Source organism: Seriola aureovittata, chromosome 20 (assembly GCF_021018895.1).
Source record: "Seriola aureovittata isolate HTS-2021-v1 ecotype China chromosome 20, ASM2101889v1, whole genome shotgun sequence".
NCBI classification, from domain to species: Eukaryota; Metazoa; Chordata; class Actinopteri; order Carangiformes; family Carangidae; genus Seriola; species Seriola aureovittata.
The window spans coordinates 5,878,418-5,904,608 of record NC_079383.1 but is presented as its reverse complement, the minus strand read 5'-3'; the positions used below and the strand labels follow the sequence as shown (position 1 = coordinate 5,904,608).

At 40.3% G+C, this 26,191-nt stretch overlaps 1 protein-coding gene across 1 annotated transcript in view; it reads left to right on the top strand.

Moving 5' to 3' along the window:
- The first annotated feature begins 403 nt into the window (after nucleotides 1–403).
- LOC130161647 (NACHT, LRR and PYD domains-containing protein 12-like) overlaps nucleotides 404–26,191 on the top strand; it is a 47,115-nt gene continuing 21,327 nt past the window's right edge. The window contains exons 1-3 of the mRNA XM_056365054.1: nucleotides 404–2,299; nucleotides 23,088–23,224; nucleotides 23,401–25,165. Coding sequence (XP_056221029.1) covers nucleotides 2,175–2,299; nucleotides 23,088–23,224; nucleotides 23,401–25,165 — 2,027 coding nt within the window. The 5' untranslated portion in view covers nucleotides 404–2,174. The remainder of the gene's footprint in view (nucleotides 2,300–23,087; nucleotides 23,225–23,400; nucleotides 25,166–26,191) is intronic.

The following is a 26,191-nucleotide window of genomic DNA, read 5'->3' as shown; positions in this document are numbered from 1 at the left end:
TACTGTGTCTAACTTTTATGATTTCAAGAATACACAGAATTGGCTGTGAATCTGAGGTGAAAACAGATTGACTTTAAGTTGCAATATTAAGGAGGAAGCACAAACATAAAAAATGTAATAATTCTTTATGTGTGCTGTCTAATTCTTATATAATAATAATAATCAAAATTGTTAAAGTAGAAAATCTTATGAAGGTGTTTTTTTTTTATATGAAATATTGATCAAATCAAAGTCCATGACAAAGATAAGTATATTACATAAGTCAATGTGATCAGTGCAAACAACTTAACACACACATACTTAACATAAGAGTGTATTAATATACACTTAATGAAATGTACTGTGTCTTTCATAACAGTCAGTGAGGTTAGAAGTTTTACTACCACGCAAACAAGAAAGTGTGAAAACCACCAAGTGTTCATGTTTCTGACAGACTTATCATATAGCTGTTATTATCGGACTCAGACTTTCTCCAGAAACCAAAGATTCTTGGCAGCCTGCAGGTCCAATGTGAAGTACATGCCAAGGAGAAAAAAAATAAAACCATTTTACAAAAAGACACCTTTTGAGTTTAGATAATGGAACAAATGAAGGAGGAGAAGAAAGAGAATGATGAAAGCAATGTAAGCAAAGTAATAAAATAATGATGATGGTGTTTGCCGTATGATTCTGTTGCAATTTGTAAAAAAATGACGGACTTCAGATTTTTCTATCATTGTTAAAAAAAAATTAATTCAGTGGAAGAAAATATTTGGCTGTTCCTATTCATGTGTGGTTTGGGAACTTAATAATTAATGTAATCAAAGTGCATGGGTCAACTGGCATTTAAATTGTTTTCCATTTTTGTTTGAAACATAATCAATGTATTTGTTATGTTGACTGATTGTAATGTGTGAAACTAGAGGGAAAAAGACAAAAAGCCTTCTCTGGCTATGTAGGCGGTAGCTGGATTTGGACCCAAGGCCACACACAGAGTGTTGTTTTGTATTGTTTTGTTCCTTAAACAGCACTTTGAGGAGTTAGCCTATTCCTCCATGCCAAACAGTCCATGCTTTCTCACTGTAGAAAAGACGATTTCTGCCTTTTATGTTTCACCGTGGGCCATTGGAAGATGTACTTGTGACGATAGATCACTCCATCCAGTAAATGTTTGGTGAAGGTTTGATTGTTGTCACATTCACTTTGAATGAGTTTTACATATGAGTATAAGAAATATTTTTTGTAGACATTTTAGCCATTTTCCAAGGTTATAAAAGAAAAGTAATAACTCAACTGAGTAATTTGTAATGCTGCAATTTCACGAGAGCACGACAGGGTAACGCTATGGTATAGTCAGCTCTAATCTTTTATATTCATATTAACATTTGTGGTATTCAAGCCAAGAGAGATTCTCACATCTCTTTAAGAAGCCAATGTGTCACGCAGACACATCCTCCAAGGGAGGGGCATGGGAAGAGCAATTCTGCACATGTAATCCAGGTACATTACAGGGAGGGAACACTGAAGCTCAAGTATCCGATCAGACTGTTTTACAGTGGAGAGATCAGGAGCAGGAAAACAAGGTGAGTGCTGTCTAACTCTCTGACTCTGTTGTCTCTGTGTGAACTGTAGAAGAAAATCAGGATCTGTTGATTCTATGAGGTGGAGTGTTGACTTATACAGTGTACTCTGTGTGTGTGTTTATTACTTTTTGTTTTGTCAGTCTTGGGTGTGACTCTTTTTTTCCAAGTAAGGGTACTGCATGTCAAAGCCACTCACTCTGCTTTTCAGAACATCTGGGAAGATTGATAAAAACTGATAAAGTCATGTAAGCGCCAGCTTTAATACACTCGTTAATACACTCCTAAAGACTTGGTATTCTCGCCTTGACTCCTCTCTCGCGCTCTGATCCTCTCCTCCACCGGCACCTTCCACTTGTGGCTGAGAACTAGGCCAACTTTCAGTCCTGACAAATGAACCATATTTCGTCAGTAACATGAATTAACATTTTTCCCATATTAGAAGTAATGATGTCTGCGCTAGTAAAACTGAATCTCTGATTGCAGCATTACACCAGGAAAGTAGTTTTAGGATCAGATTTTCCTTGTGAGGAAACAATATGGCTGTTTTGGATACTCCCCTGTGACCTGTGTATGTGTCTCCAGTAATACAGGTATTTGCTCAGACTTGAGAATATGAGTGATTCGGATGAAGAGCTGGACAGAAGGTCTCTACTATCCAGCGGCCTGTCTATGAAGGTTGACCGGTCCAAACAAGATATTCCAACCTTCAGTAATGAACCTGGACCCTCAGGCACAAAGTAAGACACTGTTTCTACTGGATGCAGAACAGACTGGATATGAGAAGGGAGGGGTTCAATAGCATTTTAGCCAGTTCACTTACTAAATCAGAATATTACCAAATCCCTTTTCAGAGCTAAATTGTTTTAGCTTTCAGTTGAAATAGATCTGCACTTCAATTTCACTATGGTCAACTAAAAAAGACTAACACATCTGTCCTTGACCTGCCTGAGAGTGCCTTAAGAACATTTATTTTCTTCACAGTGATCAGTTTTTCGTTTTCAATAGCTTTCCTGGATTTACTGAAAGTGAGTGCTGAGACTCTCCTTTTGTCTTTGTATACAAATACAATGTCAAGATATGTTAAATTAATAAGGTTCTCCAGGAACATTATTTCTGTGTAACTGTTCACTATGTGAACATCACTTTAAAAATCACAAAATTGCAACAACATTGTACAACCATGAAAGACCATAACTGCATGTAAGGTTTATCTCCATTGGTCTTACAAGTCACTGCCTGTCCAGTAAACAAGACAAACAACATTCCCTCAAAAAGAAGACTTTTTTTCATTAGCACTTTACTGTGATTATTCATCATTGGATTAACACTGGGGTCAGAGGCTCCAGAACTTGACACACCGTTGGATTCAGTCTTCACCAATGACTCATGTAATACAGTCTTTCAGCCTGCTTGTCCAGGTGTCTGTCTCTCTTGGACAGCACATTGAGGATCAGATGAGGACTTGAGGATGTCCTTTCTCCTCCCTTTCCTCCAGCTGTACCTCAGTGGGTCTTAGTTGTCCCTACTGTCGCTGTGTATTGTGTGGGAGCATGTTTAATGGAATTTAATGGAAAAGAATCATTAACAGGCAGCAGCTGATCAATCACTTCACCTGGCACTACTCTCATCAGCCCTCTCCACACCTCTCTCTTGCAGCTGCATGCCAACCATGCCTATCCCCACAGGTGCATTGTCAAGAGAGTAATATGTGTAGGCAGATGCATAACATGCATACACACTACCTGTTACACACTGGAGTGTTCCACAGTGTTGCCCACTCATCACAGAGACTAAATTTATCCCACCAGTTTCATTACGAACCGAAAAATGCATTCACATTTCTCCTAAAACGACAACAAAGATGTCTAACGTTGTTTGCGCCGTTGCTTCTTTGTAGAGCTGCCTGCAGAACATTGATTCAGTCAGCCCTTCCTTTCCCCTAAGGGCGCACAGAGCTGCTGTGCGCGTAAACCAGGACTGGGCTAACTGGTCAGTCACAATATATCATCAACTCTGATTTTGTGTGAAACACTGCGACTTTATAATAGCAATCCACCAAGGTGCAAGGTCCACAAACTTTAGACCGTGCACTTTGGATCATCAAAATTGTCATCCACACACACTTCCCTTGATCCAGCTCTGGTCTGGTCGTGGCTCTGTCTCCTTGGTTTTAGGGTCTGTGCCTACTTAATGTAAGAATCTCTTGATTTCATGAAATACTTCCATTAAAGAATAATATGGTAAATCCCATATTTATATATCATGTCTGTCAGTCACAGACTCATACTCTCTCCTGTTAGCATTGTTCAGACTTGAGTTCCTCATCATCTGTGACAGCAGTAATTATAACACTGTTTGACTTGTTTTCACTCGCCAGATATTTATTTTCTCCTTGGCAGCAAAACCACAGATAAAAGCTGCTGATTCAGTCTGTGACAATCATGACTACACCAATCAATTGCTTGCACTTGGGTCTTGTGGTTTGAGTTATGGAAACATGATTAAAAAAAAGACACAACCATACACCTATTTAAATGGTGAGTAACCCTCTTATTAAACACCTTCACCATGCCTGACATGTCTAGTTACACTTACTAAGCTACACTGTAAGAATTTTCACTGTAAATTTACATTAAGTAATTGGCTAATAATTGCATTACTTTCACAGTAATTCGCTATTCTGTCCTCAGCTAACGTTCCAGTATCAGACTAGACAGATAGATAACAGAGTCCAATGAAGACCAAGGGATGCGATGGATTTGGGTACTTTACTGAAAGTCCTTTAGTCTCATAGAACAAACTGTAAAACTGAAACAGAACAACAAAGCAGAAATATTACATTTAAAACATTGAATGTAGCCTTGTGTACATTATTCTATGCAATATTCCAAATAAATCAAATTAAACGAAGCAAATACACACAGTAGCCTAAAACACTGTAGCCTAGCTTATGTGGTGTTAGCCATTTAGCCATTTAGCCAATTAAGTCTTTACTAGCTTAATTAAACCATCCAACATTTCTCCATAAAACAAACAAAAACAGCATGAATTTGACTTTAAACAATTCAACACTTATAACACAACAAAATACTGCAACACTCACAGACATATGCGATCCATATCCACCAAGGACAGAGAAGTGATGAACTGCATGCTTGATCCACTATTCAACTAACATATCTGCTATTTCAGCATGTCCACCAGAGGGCACCAAATCACCCTACATGAGACCAGCACACTCCTCGCCTGGTATACTAAATGTTATACCACACTTTTGATTAACATGAACTCTTACAGTGTACATAGTTTAAGTTCTGCAAGGAAGTAGAACAATAATGTCGTAATTGGTCGCAAGTAGACCTTAGCAGTGCCATTTTTTATCACCTTAACCTCCACCTTCCTGACCACGTTGTCTTTGCTGGGAATACTCTTCACAATAAGACTTACAGGCCACTCATTACGTTTGACTTGATTGTCTTTTAACAAAACAACGTCTCCGACTTGAACATTGCGTCTCTCCACAGTCCACTTTCTGCGAGGCTGTAATGTGGTCAGATATTCTTGCCTCCAGCGTTTCCAAAATGTCTCAGCAAGACTTTGAACATGTCTCCACTGCTTTGCATAAAGATCTTGTGGACCAAAGTCTCCTTCAGGAGCTGATACTACATCCACCTTCTGTGTCAGAAGCATTGCTGGTGTCAGGACGGCAGGTGTCTCTGGATCTGACGACAAAGGCACCAGCGGCCTAGCATTCATAATTGCCATCACTTCTGCCATGAGTGTGGTAAGAACTTCATGGGTGAGACGTGTAAGACCAGATTGTAGCAACATTGCATCTAAGATGCGGCGTGCAATGCCTATCATTCTCTCCCAGGGCCCACCCATGTGAGAGGAATAGGGTGGGTTAAAGGTCCAAGCTCGGTCCACCTCGAACAGCAAAGAATCTCCTCAACGCATTAATAAAGCTTGAGGTTGTCATTGACTCTATTACCTCTATGTGAACTGCTCTTGTTGAAAGACAGGTAAAAAGAGCAGCCCAGCGCTTGTTTTCGGCAATTCCTCCTCTAGTACGCCGTGAGGTAATGTTCCAGGGTCCAAAAATATCCATTCCAACATGGGTGAAAGGTGGCTCGGTGGAGAGTCTATCTGCTGGCAAATCTGCCATTTTCTGGTTTTCTAAGCTCCCACATAGTTTACGGCAGGTGACGCACTCATGAATGACAGTTGAAACTAGTCTCCTTGCACTGACAATCCATAACCCGGCTGACCGAAGGGCTCCTTCTGTGAGGTGACGGCCTTGATGTACAACCACTTCATGATAATGACGTACTAAAAGAGTAGATACATGATGCCGCTTGGGAAGGATATAGGGATGCTTTTCATCATTTGAAAGCTCTGCTGTTCGCAATCGTCCTCCAATCCTGAGCAGTCCGTCCTGATCAATTACAGGGTTTAGCTTCCAAAGAGGACTTTGTTTGGAGATTTCAAGGCCCTTTTTCAGCCTGCGGAGCTCATCACTGAAGACTTCTCCCTGTACACATTTAATTACTGTGATTTTGGCTTGTGACTGTACACTCCCTTTTCCTTGGTTTGGAGTTTTAGAATAGGTCCTGGCAAATGTGATGAGTCTTGCAATGCCCCAGATCATCAATCTCCAACTTGAAAAACGTTCAAATCGATGAGAACTGAGCCTTTCTTCTTTGGTTCCTGTTACAAAAGCAACAACTTGAGGCCGTATTTCTCATCAGTATCAGCATCTACCAGCTCAAAGGTTTTTTCTTTTTCAGACACAGACTTCATTATTCTGTCTCGTTTGAGGAACTCCGGGCCAGTGAACCAGTTAGTCTGCCCTAAAAGTCTTGCCGAAATTGGCCTGGTGGCATGGTCCGCTGGATTCTGGTCCGTAGTGACATGATGCCACTGATCAGAGTGTGTTGATCGTCGTATTCTGTCAATGCGATTTGCAACATAAACATTAAACCTACGAGAGGTGTTATGGATGTAACCTAGAACTATTTTGCTGTCCGTGTAAAACTTCACAGCATATAGGTCAACATCCAGCTCACGTGAAATCAGCTCAGCCATCTCCACAGCCAAAACGGCCGCACACAATTCCAATCTTAGAATTGTGTGAGCAGGACGTGGTGCGAGTTTAGCTTTTGCCATTACAAAGCCAACGTGACATCGTCCATCCACGTTTTCAACTCATAGGTACGCCACAGCTGCTATGGCCACTGTTGAAGCATCACAGAATATGCAAATCTCATTCTGCTGGGAACGGGACAGAGATGTTGCAACATACGGCCTTGCAATGCTGATATGCTCCAGGTCCATCAGAGAGTCTTTCCAATATTTCCAGCATTCTTGCTTTATGAGTGGGAGGGGCTCATCCCATTCGTACTGCTCCGAGGTCAGTTCTCTCATCAGTGCTTTTCCCTGCACAGTAGTAGGGGCCAAAAATAACAAAGGATCAAAAAGACTGTTCACAGTTGACAGTACGCCCCTCTTGGTAAAGGGTTTCTCTTCTCTTGATACCTGAAAGATGAAATGGTCAGAATCCAGATCCCAGCTTAATCCGAGACTTCTCTGTGGTGGTAAGGGATCTGACCCTAGATCTAAATCTTTCAGGTCCTTAGCCAGATCTTGTGCGGCGAATGACTCCATGACAGCATGGCTGTTTGAGGCGATCTTATGCAGCCGTATGTTGGACTCTGCCAACATGTCTCTCGTCCTCTTCAACAGGTCTACAGCTTCCTTTTCTGTCGGTAAAGAGGCCAACCCATCATCGACATAGAAGTTTCTGAGAACAAACTGCTTTGCTTCAGAGCCGTACTTCTTTTCACCAGCCTGAGCAGCTCTTCTCAATCCATATATCGCGACTGCTGGGGAGGGACTGTTCCCGAACACATGTACCTTAATCCTGAATTCCACAATGTCCTTCTGCAAGTCATTATCCCTGTACCAGAGAAATCTGAGGTAATCACGATGCTCCTCCCTCACTGTGAAGCATTAGAACATCTGCTGTATATCTGCGGTTACAGCTACAGGCTCTTTACGAAAGCGCATGAGAACCCCCAGAAGTGTGTTGTTGAGGTCTGGGCCGCTCAACAAGACATCATTTAACGACACACCTTCATGCTTAGCACTTGAGTCGAACACGACTCGGATTTCTCCTTTCTTACGGGGGTGGTATACTCCAAATATTGGTAAATACCAACATTCCATATCACTCTGCAAAGGCAGAGCTGGTTCTGCCAGCTTGTTTTCAAAGATCTTTGCCATAAAACTCACAAAGTGGTCTTTCATGTCCTTCTTTCTATCTAGAGTGCGACGTAGAGCCAGAAGTCTTCTAAAGGCCTGCTCTCTGTTGTTCGGTAGCCGCTGACGAGGGACTCGAAAGGGCAATGGAGCGACCCAGATGTTACAATCATCCCTAAAAACTTCTCTCTCCATGACCTCAAGAAACATTTTGTCATCTGTGGAGAGAGCACGTTGTTCATCATCTTGCATCCTGATGAAGACTGCTGAGCCGAGGTTGTCTGTAGACTTGGTTCCCTTTTGAAGATAACAGTTGGACTGTTTTGTAGCATCAGCCAAAGTCTCCTTGACATGAAAACTGTTTAAGCAGGGATTGAGAGTAGACGGCCTTCCATTAAACAGTGTGTTTGTCTTGAAAACAGACACACTATCTGGCTTATGGGCTTGTCCCAGACACACTTCTCCTATGACAAGGATCTTGGTGTGGTTATCTCCTTGCACACCTCCGTGCATTTTGAGGTCACAGCAGGTGAGTCCTCTTCATCCTGCTCCCCGCCATGCTGCATCACCACTGTTGAGGTCTCTGCGTAGTCAGGTGAAACATGTGGGTGCAACGCTGTGATGTGCCTGTTGCTGTCACACTCTGCACACTTTGGTTTGAGCTTGCAGTTCTTTGCCATGTGCTTTGTGGAGGCACAGCATCTGAAGCAGTAGTTATTCTCCCTCAAGTAAGATAAACGCTCTTTTAAAGGCTTATTTCTAAAGCTACGACACCTGCTGAGAAGGTGTGGCTTCTTATGTATTGGACAATGTGTCTCCCTGTCATCAAACTTTTTCTCTAATGTGTCATCTGGGCTAATAGTTGCATTACTCTCTACTCCTGTTTTTCTGACAGAGACCTGAGCTCTGCTGCTTTGTTTCTCAAGTCTCTCCTTGAAAGAGCTGGAGCTGGACAGCAAAGATGCAAAACTTGGGTCGTTTCTTGTCCTAGCTTGGTTACGGACAAACTTGGAAAAATACCAGAAAGGTGGGAAGATGACACTGTGATTTTCTTTGTACTGTGATCCAAGTGCGATCCATTTATCCTGCAGTCCATATGGCAGTTTTTCCACAATAAGATTGATACCACGCGCAGTGTCAAGATATCCAAGTCCAGGTAAAAAGCCCTGTTCTTTTGCTATTTCCAGCTCCATGAGAAGGTCAGCAAGTTCCTGAAGCTTCAGGTGATCTTTATTGGAGATTTTTGGAAACTTATCAGTTCTCTGAAATAAGGCATCTTCTATTGCCTCAGGTGCCCCATAAGTCTCATTAATACGTTTCCACACCATAACGAGGCCCATTGTCGGGTTTTGAACATGTACAGCACTTATTCTTTTCGCTTGCTCAGATGATTTAGGTCCCAGCCACTTAACAAGAAGATCCAGCTCTTCTCTTGCTGACAGGCCCAAACCTTGGGTGATGCCAGTAAAGGACGATTTCCATCCCCAGTAGTTTTGAGGGCTATCATCAAATCTTTGGAGACCTGATTTCACAATTTCTCGCTTGGCTAGATACTTTAGTGTATCCGACATGCCTGGCGTCTCATTCAAGGAAGCATTCAAACCTGGTGTGCTCTGTGGTCCCCTGTGGTTTATTGGTGCAGGACCTGGTTGCTTAGGCACCGAGTTGAAGTTGGACAAGAGAGGGTTTTGTTCCTGGGTGGGCTGGCTGTTTCTCTGAAGTTGAAAAGTGGGTTTTGAGGGTATTAAGTCAGTATAAAATTGCCCACCGCCAGCAGCAACATCAATTTTTGTCTCTCTCGTTTCTTGAAATTCATCCAACAATCCTGTATACAGTGTGGCTTGACTACTCTGTGTGTGAGCAAGGCCTTGTACATACTCAATAGTACGTTGTACTGGACTGTCGCAGGGTACTGGAATCTTCTCTTTACAAGATAGTTTTTCATTTCCCTCTATTCCAACCTCCAAAACAGCGGCTTCAGCTGAAGCAGCTGCTGCTTTTCTCTCCAACTTTAAAACATGCAACACAGCCTCTAGCTCTGCTTCTTTACAAGCTGAATCTGCTGCAAGGCGTGCCTTTTCTTTCAAGACACTGGCTTCTTTGGTCGCAAAGGATACTTCAGCTTGTGCAGCTTCTGCTCGAGCTCGTGCTTTGAGTGCTGCAGCACTGGCAGAAGACCTACTAGAATGTCTTGAGGATTTGCTGCCTGAGCAATGGGATCTTGTTGCCAGTGATTTCTTATCTTCTGTGTCCTTTTGTCGTTGCATCTCATGCGTATGGCATTTGGACGGAGAAGCCATGAAGCTTACAGTTGTAGACACTTTTTGTGTGTAGGTGGAGCTGTTGTTGATGTCTTTTTACTATTCTGTCCTCAGCTAACGTTCCAGTATCAGACTAGACAGATAGATAACAGAGTCCAATGAAGACCAAGGGATGCGATGGATTCGGGTACTTTACTGAAAGTCCTTTAGTCTCATAGAACAAACTGTAAAACTGAAACAGAACAACAAAGCAGAAATATTACATTTAAAACATTGAATGTAGCCTTGTGTACATTATTCTATACAATATTCCAAATAAATCAAATTAAACGAAGCAAATACACACAGTAGCCTAAAACACTGTAGCCTAGCTTATGTGGTGTTAGCCATTTAGCCATTTAGCCAATTAAGTCTTTACTAGCTTAATTAAACCATCCAACATTTCTCCATAAAACAACCAAAAACAGTATGAATTTGACTTTAAACAATTCAACACTTATAACACAACAAAATACTGCAACACTCACAGACATATGCGATCCATATCAACCAAGGACAGAGAAGTGATGAACTGCATGCTTGATCCACTATTCAACTAACATATCTGCTATTTCAGCATGTCCACCAGAGGGCACCAAATCACCCTACATGAGACCAGCACACGCTGTAAATATTTTCACAGTAATTTACTGTAATTATTTCACAGTAATTTATAAAACTACAACACTTTACCCATGGAATTACTGTGATAAAGCAGTATTTAGCTGTGGACTTACTGCTAACTACTGTAAAAATAATTACTGTAAATTGCTGTGAAAATATCTACAGTGAATTGCTGTAAAAGTAATGCAATTATTAGCCAATTATTTACTGTAAATTTACAATTTAAATAATACTGTAAGATATTGTAACATTCACTTGTTAATTGTGATTTTACTCCACCTACACAACCATGCTTTCATTAGATTAGATTAGATTAGATTAATTTTATTAATCCCACAACTGGGAAATTAATTTACCACAGCAGAAAAATAAACATATATAGAATAAACATCTATGGAAATATACAACAAAAATATACCAAATATACACTAATAAATACAATATACACAATACACACGATATGTACACACGACATGAAAAAGTGCAAGATTGCACATGGTCAGGAAGAGCAGGAGTTGTGGAGTCTGACAGCTGCTCAAAAAAAGAAAACAGAACAAAATGATGATTCGTTTTCACTTTTTAATTTAACTGTTAAGTGCCAAGTGCAATTACATTTAACATGACATGCCTTTTTTGTCAAGTCAGTATTATAACATTTGAACAATAGAATATGTACATTTTAATGCATTATATTGAACAAAATAAACCTTTTTAAAACCTTTAAACCAATATAAACCTTTAAATGGGGTTCTCAAAGTTTTCTCAAAGTTCCTTCTCATTTGCCTTTTTTTGTCAAGTCAGTATTAAAACATCTGAACAATAGTATATGTATATTTTACTGCATTATATTGAACAAAATAAACCTTTATAAAACCTTTTTAAAACCTTTAAACCAATATAAACCTTTAAACGTGGTTCTCGAAGTTTTCTCAAAGTTCCTTCTAATTTGCCTGCCACTCAAAGTCCACAAGTTTCCTGCTGAACGTGCTCACATCTGGGTTGATGTTGCCACGCTTCCTCTTCGCCTTCGAGCCCGTTTCAGGGTTGATGCCCAAGAAGCATCTGTAAATCAAATAATCAATAAAAAATTTAATATCAGGTGATCTTTTATGTTAAATTAATAAGCATAAAAGCAATACAAGCAATTACGGTAAGTAAACATTTATTAGAGAGGGATAGTTCATCCAAAAATGAAAGTCAGTCAGTTTGATTCTCATTTTTGAGTGAAATATCCTTTTAAATAAGGGGGTCAAGGGAGGAATCCAATAAAATGCTAATTTTAAAATGACTATACCTTTGAATAAACTCCAAAGTGCACAAACTGTCCTCAGGGTACTGGAGATTGAGATTGTAGAAATTGGCAAAAAGTGCAGCCAACCCGCTCAAAATGTTGTCATGTGGTCCCATCACTACATTTTTTTCAATGGACAGCATCCACGACCTTGGCTTCATCAGGTCACCTGAAATGAACAGATACCCCTCATGTACCGTTGTAAGGCTGTGGAACGCTGAATGTTTCATTTAGCTGTTTAGCAACATTGAACGCTCAAAGAAAAATAATCAGAAGAGATCAGAATCAGAAGAGACAAGCTACAAAATTGAACAAAAACATGCTCAAAACACAAATCAGCAAGTTACAGTATGTGAACATATGTAATAACTTTTTGATCATTTATAAAATATTCACAATTTTCACCTATTTCTTACAAATATCAAGATAAAATCCAAACAGTACCTTGTACAATCAAGTAGGGGGTGCTTGGCAGAATCTCTGTCCTTTGGACATCAGCGGCAGTGGCGCATGGCTGTAAAATAAGATAACTGTATCATACAACTGTTGCAGCAAAGATTCTGCATGGTGCATAGTTGTCAGTTCACTGGTCTCACTGATTTAGAGATTCATCAGTCAGAACATTATGTGTCGTAATGACATGTAATAAGACTAACTTTGCCAAAAGTTGGAGGGCCCCCTGTGAATTTTTGCCTAGGGTGAAGCCAAAAATGGTTGAGAAACACTGCACAAGAGACATTGGTGTTTGAAAAATTACGGGGTGCACAAAGGTTAAATGCAAGTTGTTTTTTTTTGTTTTTTTTCATTATTATTTTTAAATTTTTTTATGCATACAAGTCTAAAAGATACCAGTACTGTCTAATGTAATCACAACATGCTTACTTATCTTTTTAACAACTTACATCAGTCTCAAGCATGATGGAGATCTTGGGCTCTTTGAAGTATGCCATCAGGAGCAGAAGGACACACGCAGCCTTGTCTGATGTCTCTGGCTCGTAATCAGCCAGGATGTCCTCAATCGTGGGATGACGGCTGAGTTCCTGGCAGGACCGAATGATGGTACTTCCTTTGCTGTTCATGGCCTCTTGCAATTTAACGAGGATGGAGACATCTGTCAGTAGACCGAAGTGAGCGTAAAGGCCTCTCTGCGAAAACAGAAAAGGCCACTCCTCCATAATCTCCACAACTGGTGCAGGAACACTGTTAAGGTACTGGCGTTGGATAATATATGTCTTCTCCATCAGAGCTTCTGCTGTCTCTGCCCCGCCCATTCCTTTCTCTGAGTAGATGTTACACAGTTGCTTTTTGATTTCATACAAGGTTTCCATAGTTTCTCCAGCTGGGAGTTCTGTAGGACTCCACCTCACACATCCGTACTGATATACAGGGGCTCTTGCCATTACTCTGCCTCTGCGTCGCCGTGCAAGGGCATTATTTCGTTTTTTATATTCCACTCTTGTTTTCATTTGTTGGAGAAGAGAGTGACAGCCATCTCCAACAATGTCCCCTTTCTTCCCGACATCAGCAAAACATTTCGGGTAGTCCCGTACAATGCTCCGGGCGATGCTGTGACATATTGCTCTTGTTGGGTTGAGATCATGCTCGAACATTTGGTCCACAACTGCCCTCACCATGTCTTTTCTGTCCCCTGGTGATGGTCTTGCTTGATTTGACAATGCATTTCAAATTGCTGCTGGCATCCTGTCCCATCTGACCTGGAAGTCTATATACCATGGGTTGCCAGCCAGTGGAGATGAAGGCAAAGAGGGCTTGAACTTCTTGCCGAACTCGAGGATGGGGGATGAGGAGTACTTATGAGAGGTGAAGAGGGGACAGCAGCATATTCAATCTGAACTACTGGAAGTGCTAGAAGTGAGAGGACAAAAAAAATAAGGGAAGACATGAGAAAATATTGCTGAAAAAAAGTTTAGGTTAATAAAATATTTACACTATGCAATTTGTGCTATTTTATTGATATAATAGGCCAAATGTTCATCATCACCCACTCATGCTCTGATGAAAATAAAAATTATCCAAAAGCTTCAAACTGTTATTTGATATTGGCGGTGCATTTGGTCAACTTTCTTATGGCAGTGTCTAAATATGTAAAGTTGTGGTCAAAAGTTTACATACACTTGTAAAGAACATAATGTCATGGCTCTCTTGAGTTTCCAGTTATTTCTACAACTCTTAACTGATTTTTCTCTGATAGAGTGATTGGAACAGATACTTCTTTGTCACAAAAAACATTCATGAAGTTTGGTTCTTTTATGACTTTATTATGGGTTAACACCAAAAATCGCAAAGTTCAATAGTGATTGGGCACAGGTGTGGCCAGCAGGCTCCATAGCGCCCCCAAAAGTAGGGCCATGTCAGTACAAAGGTGCTCAGACATTTATGAAATTCTGTGGGATGATTGGACACATTATAAAGGATTTAATGCATATTTTTCAAAAAATTTTCACCGGACAGGAAGTGGACTTTTTTGGTTTTCCTGCAGTGATTTTCATTATATAGATTTTTGACGCCTTTAGGATGTTTCGAAAACTGACGAAACTTTGCAGACATGTTTATAATAATGAGCATTTTTTTTTTGTATCAGAATTGTGCAAAAGCATGGCATGTAAGTTCTAAGGACAATAGCAAAATACAAAACTAGAGAAGAATCGGTCAGGAAGGATAAGGAGAGTCTGTGGCCACCACATGCAAAACCATTCCTTTTTTGGGGGTTGTCTTGCTTTTGCCTCTCCATTGCACCCGTTGTCAGTTTCATTTGCACCAAAGCAGCTGAAATTGAATCACAATCACTTGTGCTTCCTAAATGGACAGATTCATGTCCCTCAAGATTTAATGACTTGGTGTTTTACTGTGATGATTAAGTGTTCCCTTAATTTTGTTGAGCAGAGTACAGTTCATATCCAATCTGTAGACCTAATATATATTTAAATTCTGACAAAATTTAATATGAAGCATATTGCCTCGCTGCCCCTATGTTTTAACTGTATATATTTATTTGTATTGAAATGTAGTGGTATATTTGTACACATACAGTTGTGGTCAAAAGTTTACATACACTTGTAAAGAACATAATGTCATGGCTCTCTTGAGTTTCCAGTTATTTCTACAAGTCTGATTTTTCTCTGATAGAGTGATTGGAACAGATACTTCTTTGTCACAAAAAACATTCATGAAGTTTGGTTCTTTTATGACTTTATTATGGGTTAACAGAAAATGTGACAAAATCTGCTGGGTCAAAAATATACATACAGCAACATGAATTAGCAATTTTGGTGACTTAGAAAGTTGTGTCGATGAAATGAGCTTCATAGCATGGCCTCTTAACTTCTTTTGAGTGATTATGAGTGACTACAGCTGGTGACTTCTCTGAGGCCATTTAAATAGGGCTCATTGGATACAAACGCCCACAAACACTACAATGGAAAAGTCAAAGGAGCTCAGCATGGATCTGAAAAAGCGAATCATTGACTTGAACAAGTCAGGAAAGTCACTTGGAGCCATTTCAAAGCAGCTGCAGGTCCCAAGAGCAACAGTGCAAACAATTGTTTGTAAGTATAAAGTGCATGGCACTGTTTTGTCACTGCCACGATCAGGAAGAAAACGCAAGCTATCACCTTCTGCTGAGAGAAAATTGGTCAGGAGGGTGAAGAGTCAACCGAGAACCACCAAAAAGCAGATCTGCCAAGAATTAGAAGCTGCTGGAACACAGGTGTCAGTGTCCACAGTCAAGCGTGTTTTGCATCGCCATGGACTGAGAGGCTGCCGTGCAAGAAGGAAGCCCTTGCTCCAAAAGCGGCACCTTAAGGCTCGACTGAAGTTTGCTGCTGATCACATGGACAAAGATGAGACCTTCTGGAGGGAAATTCTGTGGTCAGATGAAACAAAATCGAGCTGTTTGGCCACAATGCCCAGCAATATGTTTAGAGGAGAAAAGGTGAGGCCTTTAACCCCAAGAACACCATGCCTACCGTTAAGCAAGGTGGTGGTAGTATTATGCTATGGGGCTGTTTTGCTGCCAATGGAATTGGTGCTTTACAGAGAGTAAATGGGATAATGAAGAAGGAGGATTACCTTCAAATTCTTCAAGATAACCTAAAATCATCAGCCCGAAGGTTGGGTCTTGGGCGCAGTTGGGTGTTCCAACAGGACAATGACCCCAAACACACATCAAATGTGGTAATGGAATGGCTAAATCAGGCTAGAATTAGGGTTTTAGAATGGCCTTTCCAAAGTCCTGACTTAAATCCCATTGAGAACATGTGGACAATGCTGAAGAAACAAGTCCATGTCAGAAAGCCATCAAATTTAACTGAACTGCACTAATTCTGTCAAGAGGAGTGGTCAAAGATTCAACGAGAAGCTTGCCAGAAGCTTGTGGATGGCTACCAAAAGCGCCTAATTGAAGTGAAAATGGCCAATGGACATGTAACCAAATATTAGCACTGCTGTATGTATATTTTTGACCCAGCAGATATGATCACTTTTTCTGTTAACCCATAATAAAGTCATAAAAGAACCAAACTTCATGAATGTTTTTTGTGACAAAGAAGTATCTGTTGTAGAAATAAATACTTGTAGAAATAATGGGGAAACTCAAGAGAGCCATGACATTATGTTCTTTACAAGTGTATGTAAACTTTTGACCACAACTGTATTTACCTTCATTCTTAAGGCCATTCAGCAGCTTACGACACTGGATTGGTCGAAGGCATCTCTCCAGATCCTTCCCTTGAACTAAAGCAAGGTCTTTCTCTGCTCTCAACGCCAAGCTCTTCTAACACCTCCAGCAGGGAAGTAAGAGTTTGAACAGACAGGCCAGGTAGATGTGTTGAGACTGCTTCCTCTATGTCTTCACGATTCATGTTCTTTAAGACCAGAGAGAGTGACAGATCAATCAATTACAGCAATGAACAGTATTCACTTGATGTAGCTTTATTGCCACAACAGTGGGGACCCTAAGAGTGCCACCACTCAGACAAACTATTCCCATCTCAGTTTGTTTCCAGTTGCAATACCTCTGTTCATCAATCAATGGTAAGAGCCATCTCAATAACTTAAAATAAATATGCCAACTGTACTATGAAAATACAAAATAAACCATACGTTTGTTCCACTCCCTTAACTTTTAGACTCAAAACAGTTTTTCACCCTAACTCTGGATTTGGCTCCAATTGTAAGATAGACACCTTGAACTACAGCGACACCTTGAACTACAGCTCAACAAAATATACTTTATATTTCTATTAGGATGGCTGATAAGTGCATTCCAAAAATGTTGAGGTACAAGTTATACTAAATAAACAGCAACTTTGTGATGAGTTATGAATATAACAGAATAATGTAGTTTGATACTCCACCAAATGCCTCATCAAATTATCAAAATACACCATCAGTGTTTTTTTCTTGCAACTTAAAGTTATTTTTTTTACCTCAACAGCCTGCTCCAGTATTCAGTGTCCTGTCTGCTTTTGACACCTGCCTGTTTAAACTGCCTCTGGAAAAGAATTGTGAAGAGCAATTAGTGTCAGGTCATACACTTTGTAAGCTGGAAGAGGATAGTAGTCAAGCAAATCATCATACTTGATGCAAACATAATGATCTTGGGCTGTGTCTAACTCACAGTAGATGCCCATGTCTCTCAACTTTACATAAGTGTGTTTCTCTGTCACGAAGTGCACACAATCATGGCAAATGATGACTAGGTTTATTTTCCCAGCATAAAGTTCTTCATCACTGCTCCCAAAAAAAACAAACATTCCTTTTTTGTACAGAGTGCCTTTAACTGTGACACTGTTACAAGCAGACTGTGACTCGAACTTGTAACTGGCAACAGATGCCCTGATCCTGTCATTGTAATCGTTTACATAAAACTGTACCATTCTCTACTTGTATAGGTGTAGGAAAAAGGTTGCCTGCACTCAAATAAGCTTTCAGAAGTTGGTGTCTCTCGGTCAGAGTTTTGCAAATACTTTTGAAGTTGTGCAATTTTCTGGCAGATTGCTTGAAAAATGTGTGTTTGCTTTCAAACCTTAGAGTCTACAGGCGAATAAGTGGGCCAAAGTGTGTGATCAGCTCTGGATAGTGGCACAAATAATGATGCTTAGGCTTCAGGGGATGACATGGGAAGAGCTTTTTCCTGTAGTATATGTACTCTTCAATGATGACTTTCAGATAGGCTACGTGATCTGTTGTAATGGCTGGTGCACAGACAAGTTCCACTATTTCTCTCAACTGCAAAATAAACTGCCAAACCTCATTGTTACAAGGATCCTTAATCCTGTCCCCCACCAAGAGAGGTAGCAATCTGAGCAAGCACCCGTTTTGAACTGCATGCCCACTTAATCTCTCACTTCAAGGGAAGACATCTGCTGGTTGGTCAAAGCCATCATTTCCTTGGTATTTGAATTGGTTCTTGCACCGAGTCAATTGCAGGTAAGTAAAATGCTTCTCCTAGACTAAATTGCTGATGAACAATGCAAGGTCATAAGAGACAATACCCTCGAACAAGTCATGGCCTAAGCATGGTGGAAGGCCAGGTTGACAGACATGGAAATGAGCCAGCTGGTTAAAAAGAGAGTCACACTTTATGCCACATACCGAGTCAGTGACAGTAGTTGTTAGATGTTGCAAGTGACTTTGGTAAGATTGTGCTGTTCTGGGGGTACTGCACGACAGAGGTTCATTCAGTGTAGCTCTGTTTACCTCACAGTAGCGACAGAAATGATCAGCCCGGCTGAAATTTTCTGAAAAGCCCCCAATAGAATGGGATCCCAAATCATCTCCTGAAATGGCAAACGATGTACCTTTTACAGCACTACCGTCACTTGTCACAATACCTCTCTCCTCCAGGACTTTAAGGTCCTTGATAAGTGGTTCATAAACTTTGTTCATCCCAAAGTATTTGAAGTCCTGCTCCCTACATAGGAGGACAAGTTGCATTTGATTTAAAGTGGATCTGTTGTGTGGCAAAATGTTAGTCAGAGTTGAGTACACAGCCAACACTTACTGTTTTTTTTTCCTGAACCAAGCGGGTAAGCAACCTCAAATGCGTATTGGTATAGTATCAAACCGACTGAGGATGGCTCAGTTTTCAACAGAAGATTACTTTTAACTACCTCTCCATCCCTAACATCCTGATAGACATTAACTGTGGAGGGTTGCACACGCGTTGCAGCATATTGTTCTCGCACAGACTCACTTTTGAACAGTGCAGCCAATGTCTCCTGTACAAGTACATACTGAGCAAAGCACTCTTTACCATTTTCATCATTTCACAAGAATACAGGCACAGGCTCAACATAGTGGAAACTCTTTTTAAAAGCATTCTTCCTCTTAAAATCTGTGCTCAGGACTCCTGTGTTATAGAGTTTGAGTAGATCCTCTCTGTTAATTTCATCTATAATGTTGCTTATTGTGGTCTCTTTTTCATTCAGAATGTTAAACATGTGTGACAGGCCAATTTCATGAGCATTTTGAAAGTCCTCAATGATCGTTTGAATGGTACTTACTGGTAACAATAGCTTAGCTTGTAATTTCAAGTAGAGAAGTGTAAGGTTATGTAAAAATAGGGTTTCATCCACAGCAAATGGCACTTCTGGTTCATGTTGTTCATCAGAAATGTCTGAACATGAGGGCCCAGGCTCAGGCTGACACGTCTACCTCTATGCTTCCTGGAAACGTGAGTCAAAACTGGATGCAACTGTGAAGCTGCAGTCACAACCTCTGAAAGGACATATGATTTCCAATCCATCTTTTGTGTGTGTCTTCAAATGCTTTATAAGCGAGGTTATAGTATCACACTTGAATGCACAAGACTGAGCCACACACTTTAAGGCTTTCTCCACTTGCTTGCAATGTAATCCCACTGCTTTGTGCTCTCTATACATATGCAGTTGTAGAGCAGTGGCTTTGCGGTACATCAGTGTGCAGTCAGGCACACCACACTGATAGTGATATTTCGGAGTGTTACTGTGCAGCTTTATGTGCTTAATAAACTGACTAACATTCTCAGACACATAAATGCACCCACTAAATTTACAGTGGAACATTATTCAACAAAACCATAAAATGAACAAACTAGAAGTGGAATAAACAGGCAAAATAATAATAATGATGATAATATCTGTTGCTGGTGGTTATGTGAAGAGGAAAATGGACCGATATCCTGAAGCAAAATCTCTTCAACTACAAAGAACCAGGACAACCAATGCAAATCAAACTATATAGTACATTTACATATGCAGCAGGTTAATGACCAAAGCTACAATATCAACTTTTTATTCCATCATTTGGTGGCTGTAAAAAATGTAAATAACTAATGAACTGAAAACTAATGAATAACTAATGCAAAAAAAAATATATATATAACATATGTATAGTATGTATATGGCTTTATTAATAAACATATTACATAACATATACATAAATAAGTTTTAAATAAAAAAAGACCCATTTTAATTTGTGAAAAAACACAAAATCAACTAAATAAACTAAATATAAATTAAAATGTGCAAGCATGTACAGTGAAAAACAAAACACAAAATGCAAGTGTCTGTAACCCCTCCCCTCCCCCTCCTGCTCAGTGTAGTCACACAGACAATAGAAAATAGTAATTAGAAAATTCCAGGGCAATTTTGAGTGCCACGGAGGCTACTGCCGGGATGAGTACATGATTTATTTCCAGTGTTCAAAAGTCACCCTGATCATATTCTGGTTTTGAGAAATGTCTTGATATAAAAGACTCCATCATGTATTATGTGGGAAATATCTCACGTTCTGTGTTGTTTTTTTTAATAAAACAAGAGGCAACATGTCTTCAAACTGGCATTTAAAGGGTTAAAATCCTGAAAACTAATAAACATTTGATAGGTTTGAGCAGAACTGAAGTGGTTTAAGAGATGTATGCAAAAAAAGCAGAAAAAAATATTGATATATGATGATTTTATAGCATTTTCTTTGTGTGTCCTTTTTTGGACGTGAGGAACTCCAGAGGATACAAAATGTGTTACCAGTGTATAATAGACCTGTGACAGTAACTGACATTAGATTTAAAAAATATGTCAAAAAAGACACTTTCTTGCAGAAATCCATACCTTCAGCTGTAACACAGCCACAATGATCAGCAAATCAAAAAAGAAAAGTGAAGAAAATGTCCAAAAAAGGACAGAGCGACCCCTGAGGGTTAATAAATCCCATGAACCGCTATTTAAATTACCACTATTATGTTTTTTTCTGTGCTAAATTTAACATTACTGGGGAGGAGAGCAACGCGACTAGAAGTGACAGCAAGAGAGGGCTAGTAGCTTCTCCTCTCCTCTGTCTCAGCGGAGACCGTCACAACTTCATTCACTCTTTTAACAAAACAAAAAAAAAGCAACGAAGGAAGCAGTAAATGGACTTACATATTTAAGAGCTAACTAAATGTAATTTAAGACCTAACATGCGGCTAATGTAAAGCTAGCGGAGCTTGGAGAGTTGGTTATCTGGTTGCTAGGCGCACGCACGCACGCACACTGGTCAGGAGCTGCCGTTGCCATGGCAATGCGAAAATCCCAGAATTTGGCTTCTACATGGCTTCAAACAACTCCTAATTATGAGAAAACCGTTACTTCTTTTCATAAACCGAAAAGACCGTGACAGACACTGAAGCCAGAAGTTTCTACAGTCTCTATTTTATTCAGATATTCCTTAAAATGAGTGAGGAAGCTCAGTGCGAAGACAGAGTGAGATTCTTTTGAAAAAAAAAGACGATTACATTAGGTGTCAATGAGAGTGAGACAGGTATTGCTGCCGGACTCGGCACCCCTGTTTAAATTTTGTGCAGACCCTGCCTGTCAAAGTTACATTTTATGAATCCCAACAACTATGTCTACATTTTCAGAAAGAATTATTTGTCTCCTTTTTACGGGTTGGCCGTGAGCTCGAGTTAAAAATAAAAATAAAGATTATTTTTTACTGCTTCACGCACTCTAGCCAACTGACGCTTTCACTCTAACTTTGAAGAAAAAGTGATTTCCACTCCTCCTTTGAGTGCTCACAGTTTGAAAAGTTTACATGTTATGTAAAAACAGTTCCTGTCTTTTTGAGAGAGCAGAAGTTTTCCTCCGTTTTATAGTTTGAATCACATTTCTACGTGCAGGTATGAGAGAGCTGGGTGACTCAGAAGAAAGGTGCAATTTTGTAGAAAAAAGGTGAAATTTTGTGGGTTTCTAAAGGAAATTCCAATGCAATAACTTTGGGAAAAATTGGAATTTTAACACCAAAAGTCATAGCACCCCTTTCAGGATCAAGACGCACGTTTTGATGTATATATTACCGGGGTTTTCTCAAAGCTGCGGGACGAGTTACGCGCCGAAATTTGGCGGAAGAATAATAAACCCGAAACCTCTCAGCTATTGTAGCTGTAGAGGAGTGCCTCGGAGCTGAGAACCCGTGGCACTAATTAATATGACGAACACACTCGTTTAAAATGTAAAAATGCAGTGAAAGCAAAGGTGGAAAACGAGGATGAATTACCTTGACAGAATATGCAGACCCTTTCCCTTTCTGTGCTCCGGGTGGCAGTAAAACGTTAAATTTTGAAAATCAGCGGTAACGTTAGGTCCCACAATTCAGCGCGGTTCATGAAATTTGCTGTGTTTTTGCGGAGGATAATCTTAATACAGTATTTCACGGTGAAATAATGCAATACAATGCTGTTAAATCCTGGTAATAATTGAAACTGCAAATATCACAGCAGTTTACTGTGGTGGCACTGTTTGTATAGTACATTTCGAAATTACAATCTTATATTGTGAAAATTAAAGTTAAATCCTGTAAAAGTGATAATACAGCAATTTAGTGTGAAATATTAGCCTACAGTTGAATATTGTGAAATCCTGGTAATTATTTACAGTGTATGATCAGCTGCTGTTTTGGTGAGGGATATAGCAAACAGTCAATGAGTGACTTTCTGTCTAATTATCTAGGCAGTTTTGTTCATATGTCTCTGTGAATGTTTTTATATTTAGAATGAAATGTATACCATGTCCACAGAGAGACACTGTGTTGCTGGCCCTGTGGACAGTGGATCACCTCACACGGGGACCTGTCTGTCCCTGGTCCTGGTTCCTCCTCCTGTCCCCAGAGTGAACAAAGACTGCAGACAACCAGTCAGACCAATACTGCTCAAAGTAAGACTGTACACTGCTGGTGTCATCATTTCTGAAGGCAGGACTTATTTTATACAGTGTCATTTGTTAAATCATAGAGAATTGGCATTTAAGATGATTATAAATACCACAAAATTAAAAACCTTTTTTCTGTAGCTGATGAAAATAACCTAACCCCATTGTTTCTTATCTTTCAGCCAATAGTCGTCTGCAGGAGGTTTTAGGTCAACATAAGATCAGTCTGAGGAGCAGATGTGAACATGTGACTGAAGGAAGTGATAAAACAGGAAGTGGAACCCTCCTTAACAATATCTACACTGAGCTCTACATCACAAAGGGACAGAGTGAAGACGTTAATACTCAACATGAGGTGAGGCAGCTGGAGAAAACTTCCAAGATGAAGAAAATCCATGACATTCCAATCAAGTTCCACGACATCTTTAAAGCTTCACATGACCAACAGAGACCCAGAGTGGTTCTGACAAACGGTGTCGCTGGCGTTGGAAAAACCGTCTCAGTGCAGAAGTTCACTCTGGACTGGGCCGAGGGCTTGGAAAACCAAGATGTCAGTCTGCTGATTCTGCTTTCGTTCAGGGAACTGAACTTGATCAAAGATGAGCAGTACAGTCTTCTCAGGCTGCTCCATGTTTTCCATCCAACATTACAGAAGATCACAGCAGAGGATCTTGCTGTCTGTAAAGTGTTGTTCATCTTTGATGGCCTGGATGAAAATAGATTTTCACTGGATTTCAACAACAGGGAGGTGGTGTCTGATGTCACACAGAAGTCATCAGTCAATGTGCTGCTGACAAACCTCATCCAGGGGAATCTGCTTCCCTCTGCTCTCATCTGGATAACTTCCCATCCTGCAGCAGCCAGTCAGATCCCTCCTACATGTGTTGACAGGGTAACAGAAGTACGAGGCTTCACTGACGCCCAGAAGAAGAAGTACTTCAGGAGGAGATTCAGTGATGAAGAGCTGTCCAGAAGAATCATCGCACATATCAAGAAATCCAGGAGCCTTCATATCATGTGTCAAATCCCAATCTTCTGCTGGATCTCTGCTACAGTTCTGGAGCACATATTGAGCACACACCAGAGAGGAGAGCTGCCCAAGACCCTGACTGACCTGTTCTCACACTTCCTGTTGGTTCGGATTAAAAAGAAGAAACACAAGTATGATGAGGGACATAGGATGAGTCCACAGCTGACGGAGGCTAACAGGGAAGTTCTCCTGAACCTAGGGAGGCTGGCATTTGAACATCTGGAGAAAGGAAACATCATGTTCTACCAAGAAGACCTGGAGCAGTGTGGTCTTGGTGTCACAGAAGCCTCAGTCTACGCAGGAGTTTGTACTGAGATCTTCAAAAGAGAGAGTGTGATCTTCCAGAAAACAGTCTACTCCTTTGTTCATCTGAGCATTCAGGAGTTTCTGGCTGCAGTCTACATGTTCCACTGTTACACCAACAGGAATACAGAGGTACTGAAAGACTTCCTGGGAAAAGACCACAGTAACCCATCTCTGGATGACTTCCTGAAGGGAGCCATGGAGAAATCCCTGAAAAGTAAAAATGGCCACCTGGACCTGTTTGTTCGCTTCCTTCATGGCCTATCTCTGGAAACCAACCAGAGACTCTTAGGAGCTCTGCTGGGTCAGACAGAGAACAGTCCAGAAATCATCCATAGGACCATCAACAACCTGAAGGAGATGTATATGTACAATATCTCTCCCGAGAGAAGCATCAACATCTTCCACTGTCTGATGGAGATGAACGACCACTCAGTTCATCAGGAGATCCAAGAGTTCCTGAAGTCAGAGAACAGATCAGAGAAGAAACTCTCTGATATCCAGTGCTCAGCTCTGACCTACATGCTGCAGATGTCAGAGAACATTGAAGATGAGGACCTGTTGTGCCTGAGGAGGTACAACAGATCACTAAGCAGCCTGTCGAGGAATATGCGGTAAGTCCAGACATGATCATTAACATTAACAATGAGTGTAGATTACTAGTTTAGTTCTTCAAATACACACTATAAAATTCTTATTATTCATAAAATAGTGTTCCACTTGTTTATTGCAAAAATTCAGTGTGTCAGTTGATTTTTCAGTTGCTTGTCAAAATGAAGCATACTCCATTAAAGCTTGCTAATAAAGTTTTTAAAATTATTTTAAAGTGCCTGGAGTAGTGGTTAATTTAGTAAAATCGTATTTCCAAGATATTAGGCTGTGTTTAAGCACAGCAGGCTTCACAACAGGATGGCAGAGGCTAGACATACGCATTATGGCAGGGTGCACGATTTCTCCATTGGCATTCACAATGGCGATGGAGGTAATCATTAGAGCTTCTAAGTGGGTTGCAGGTGGAGAGAGGCGGCAGGATGGGATGCGCCTTACACCAATTAGGGCCTACATGGATGACATGACGTTGATAACTACAACGGTGCCATGTATTAAAAGAGTACTTGAGAGACTTAATAAAAACTTAAAGTGGGCTAGTATGAAAATCAAGCCTAGTAAGTCTAGAACAGGGGTCGGCAACCTTTAACACCCAAAGAGCCATTTGGACCCGGTTTCCACGGAAAAGAAAACACTGGGAGCCGCAAATACTTTTTGACATCTAAAATGAAGATAACACTGTATATATTGCTTTTTCTTACCTTTACACTTTGTATAAACAACTATAGTGTGTTGCTTATGAAATCCACGAAGTACTACAGAGAAAATTAAATTTTATTTATGTAATGAACACATTTTGAACATTTTGAATTCTTGAAAAAATAATTAAAAAAAGCAACACGCCGAGTTGAATGTCTCTTTCAAATGAATTAAAAAGCTGAACTATAAAGAACTATATCCATGTAGCAAAAAAAAAGAAAAAATGCCGTGAGCCGTCATCCTCATATCGCCTTTGGGCTTTCACAGCGTGTAGCGGAGCCTTGACCTGAATTTAAAAAATAAATTGGGAAAAAAAGCACTGTGTCACTAAA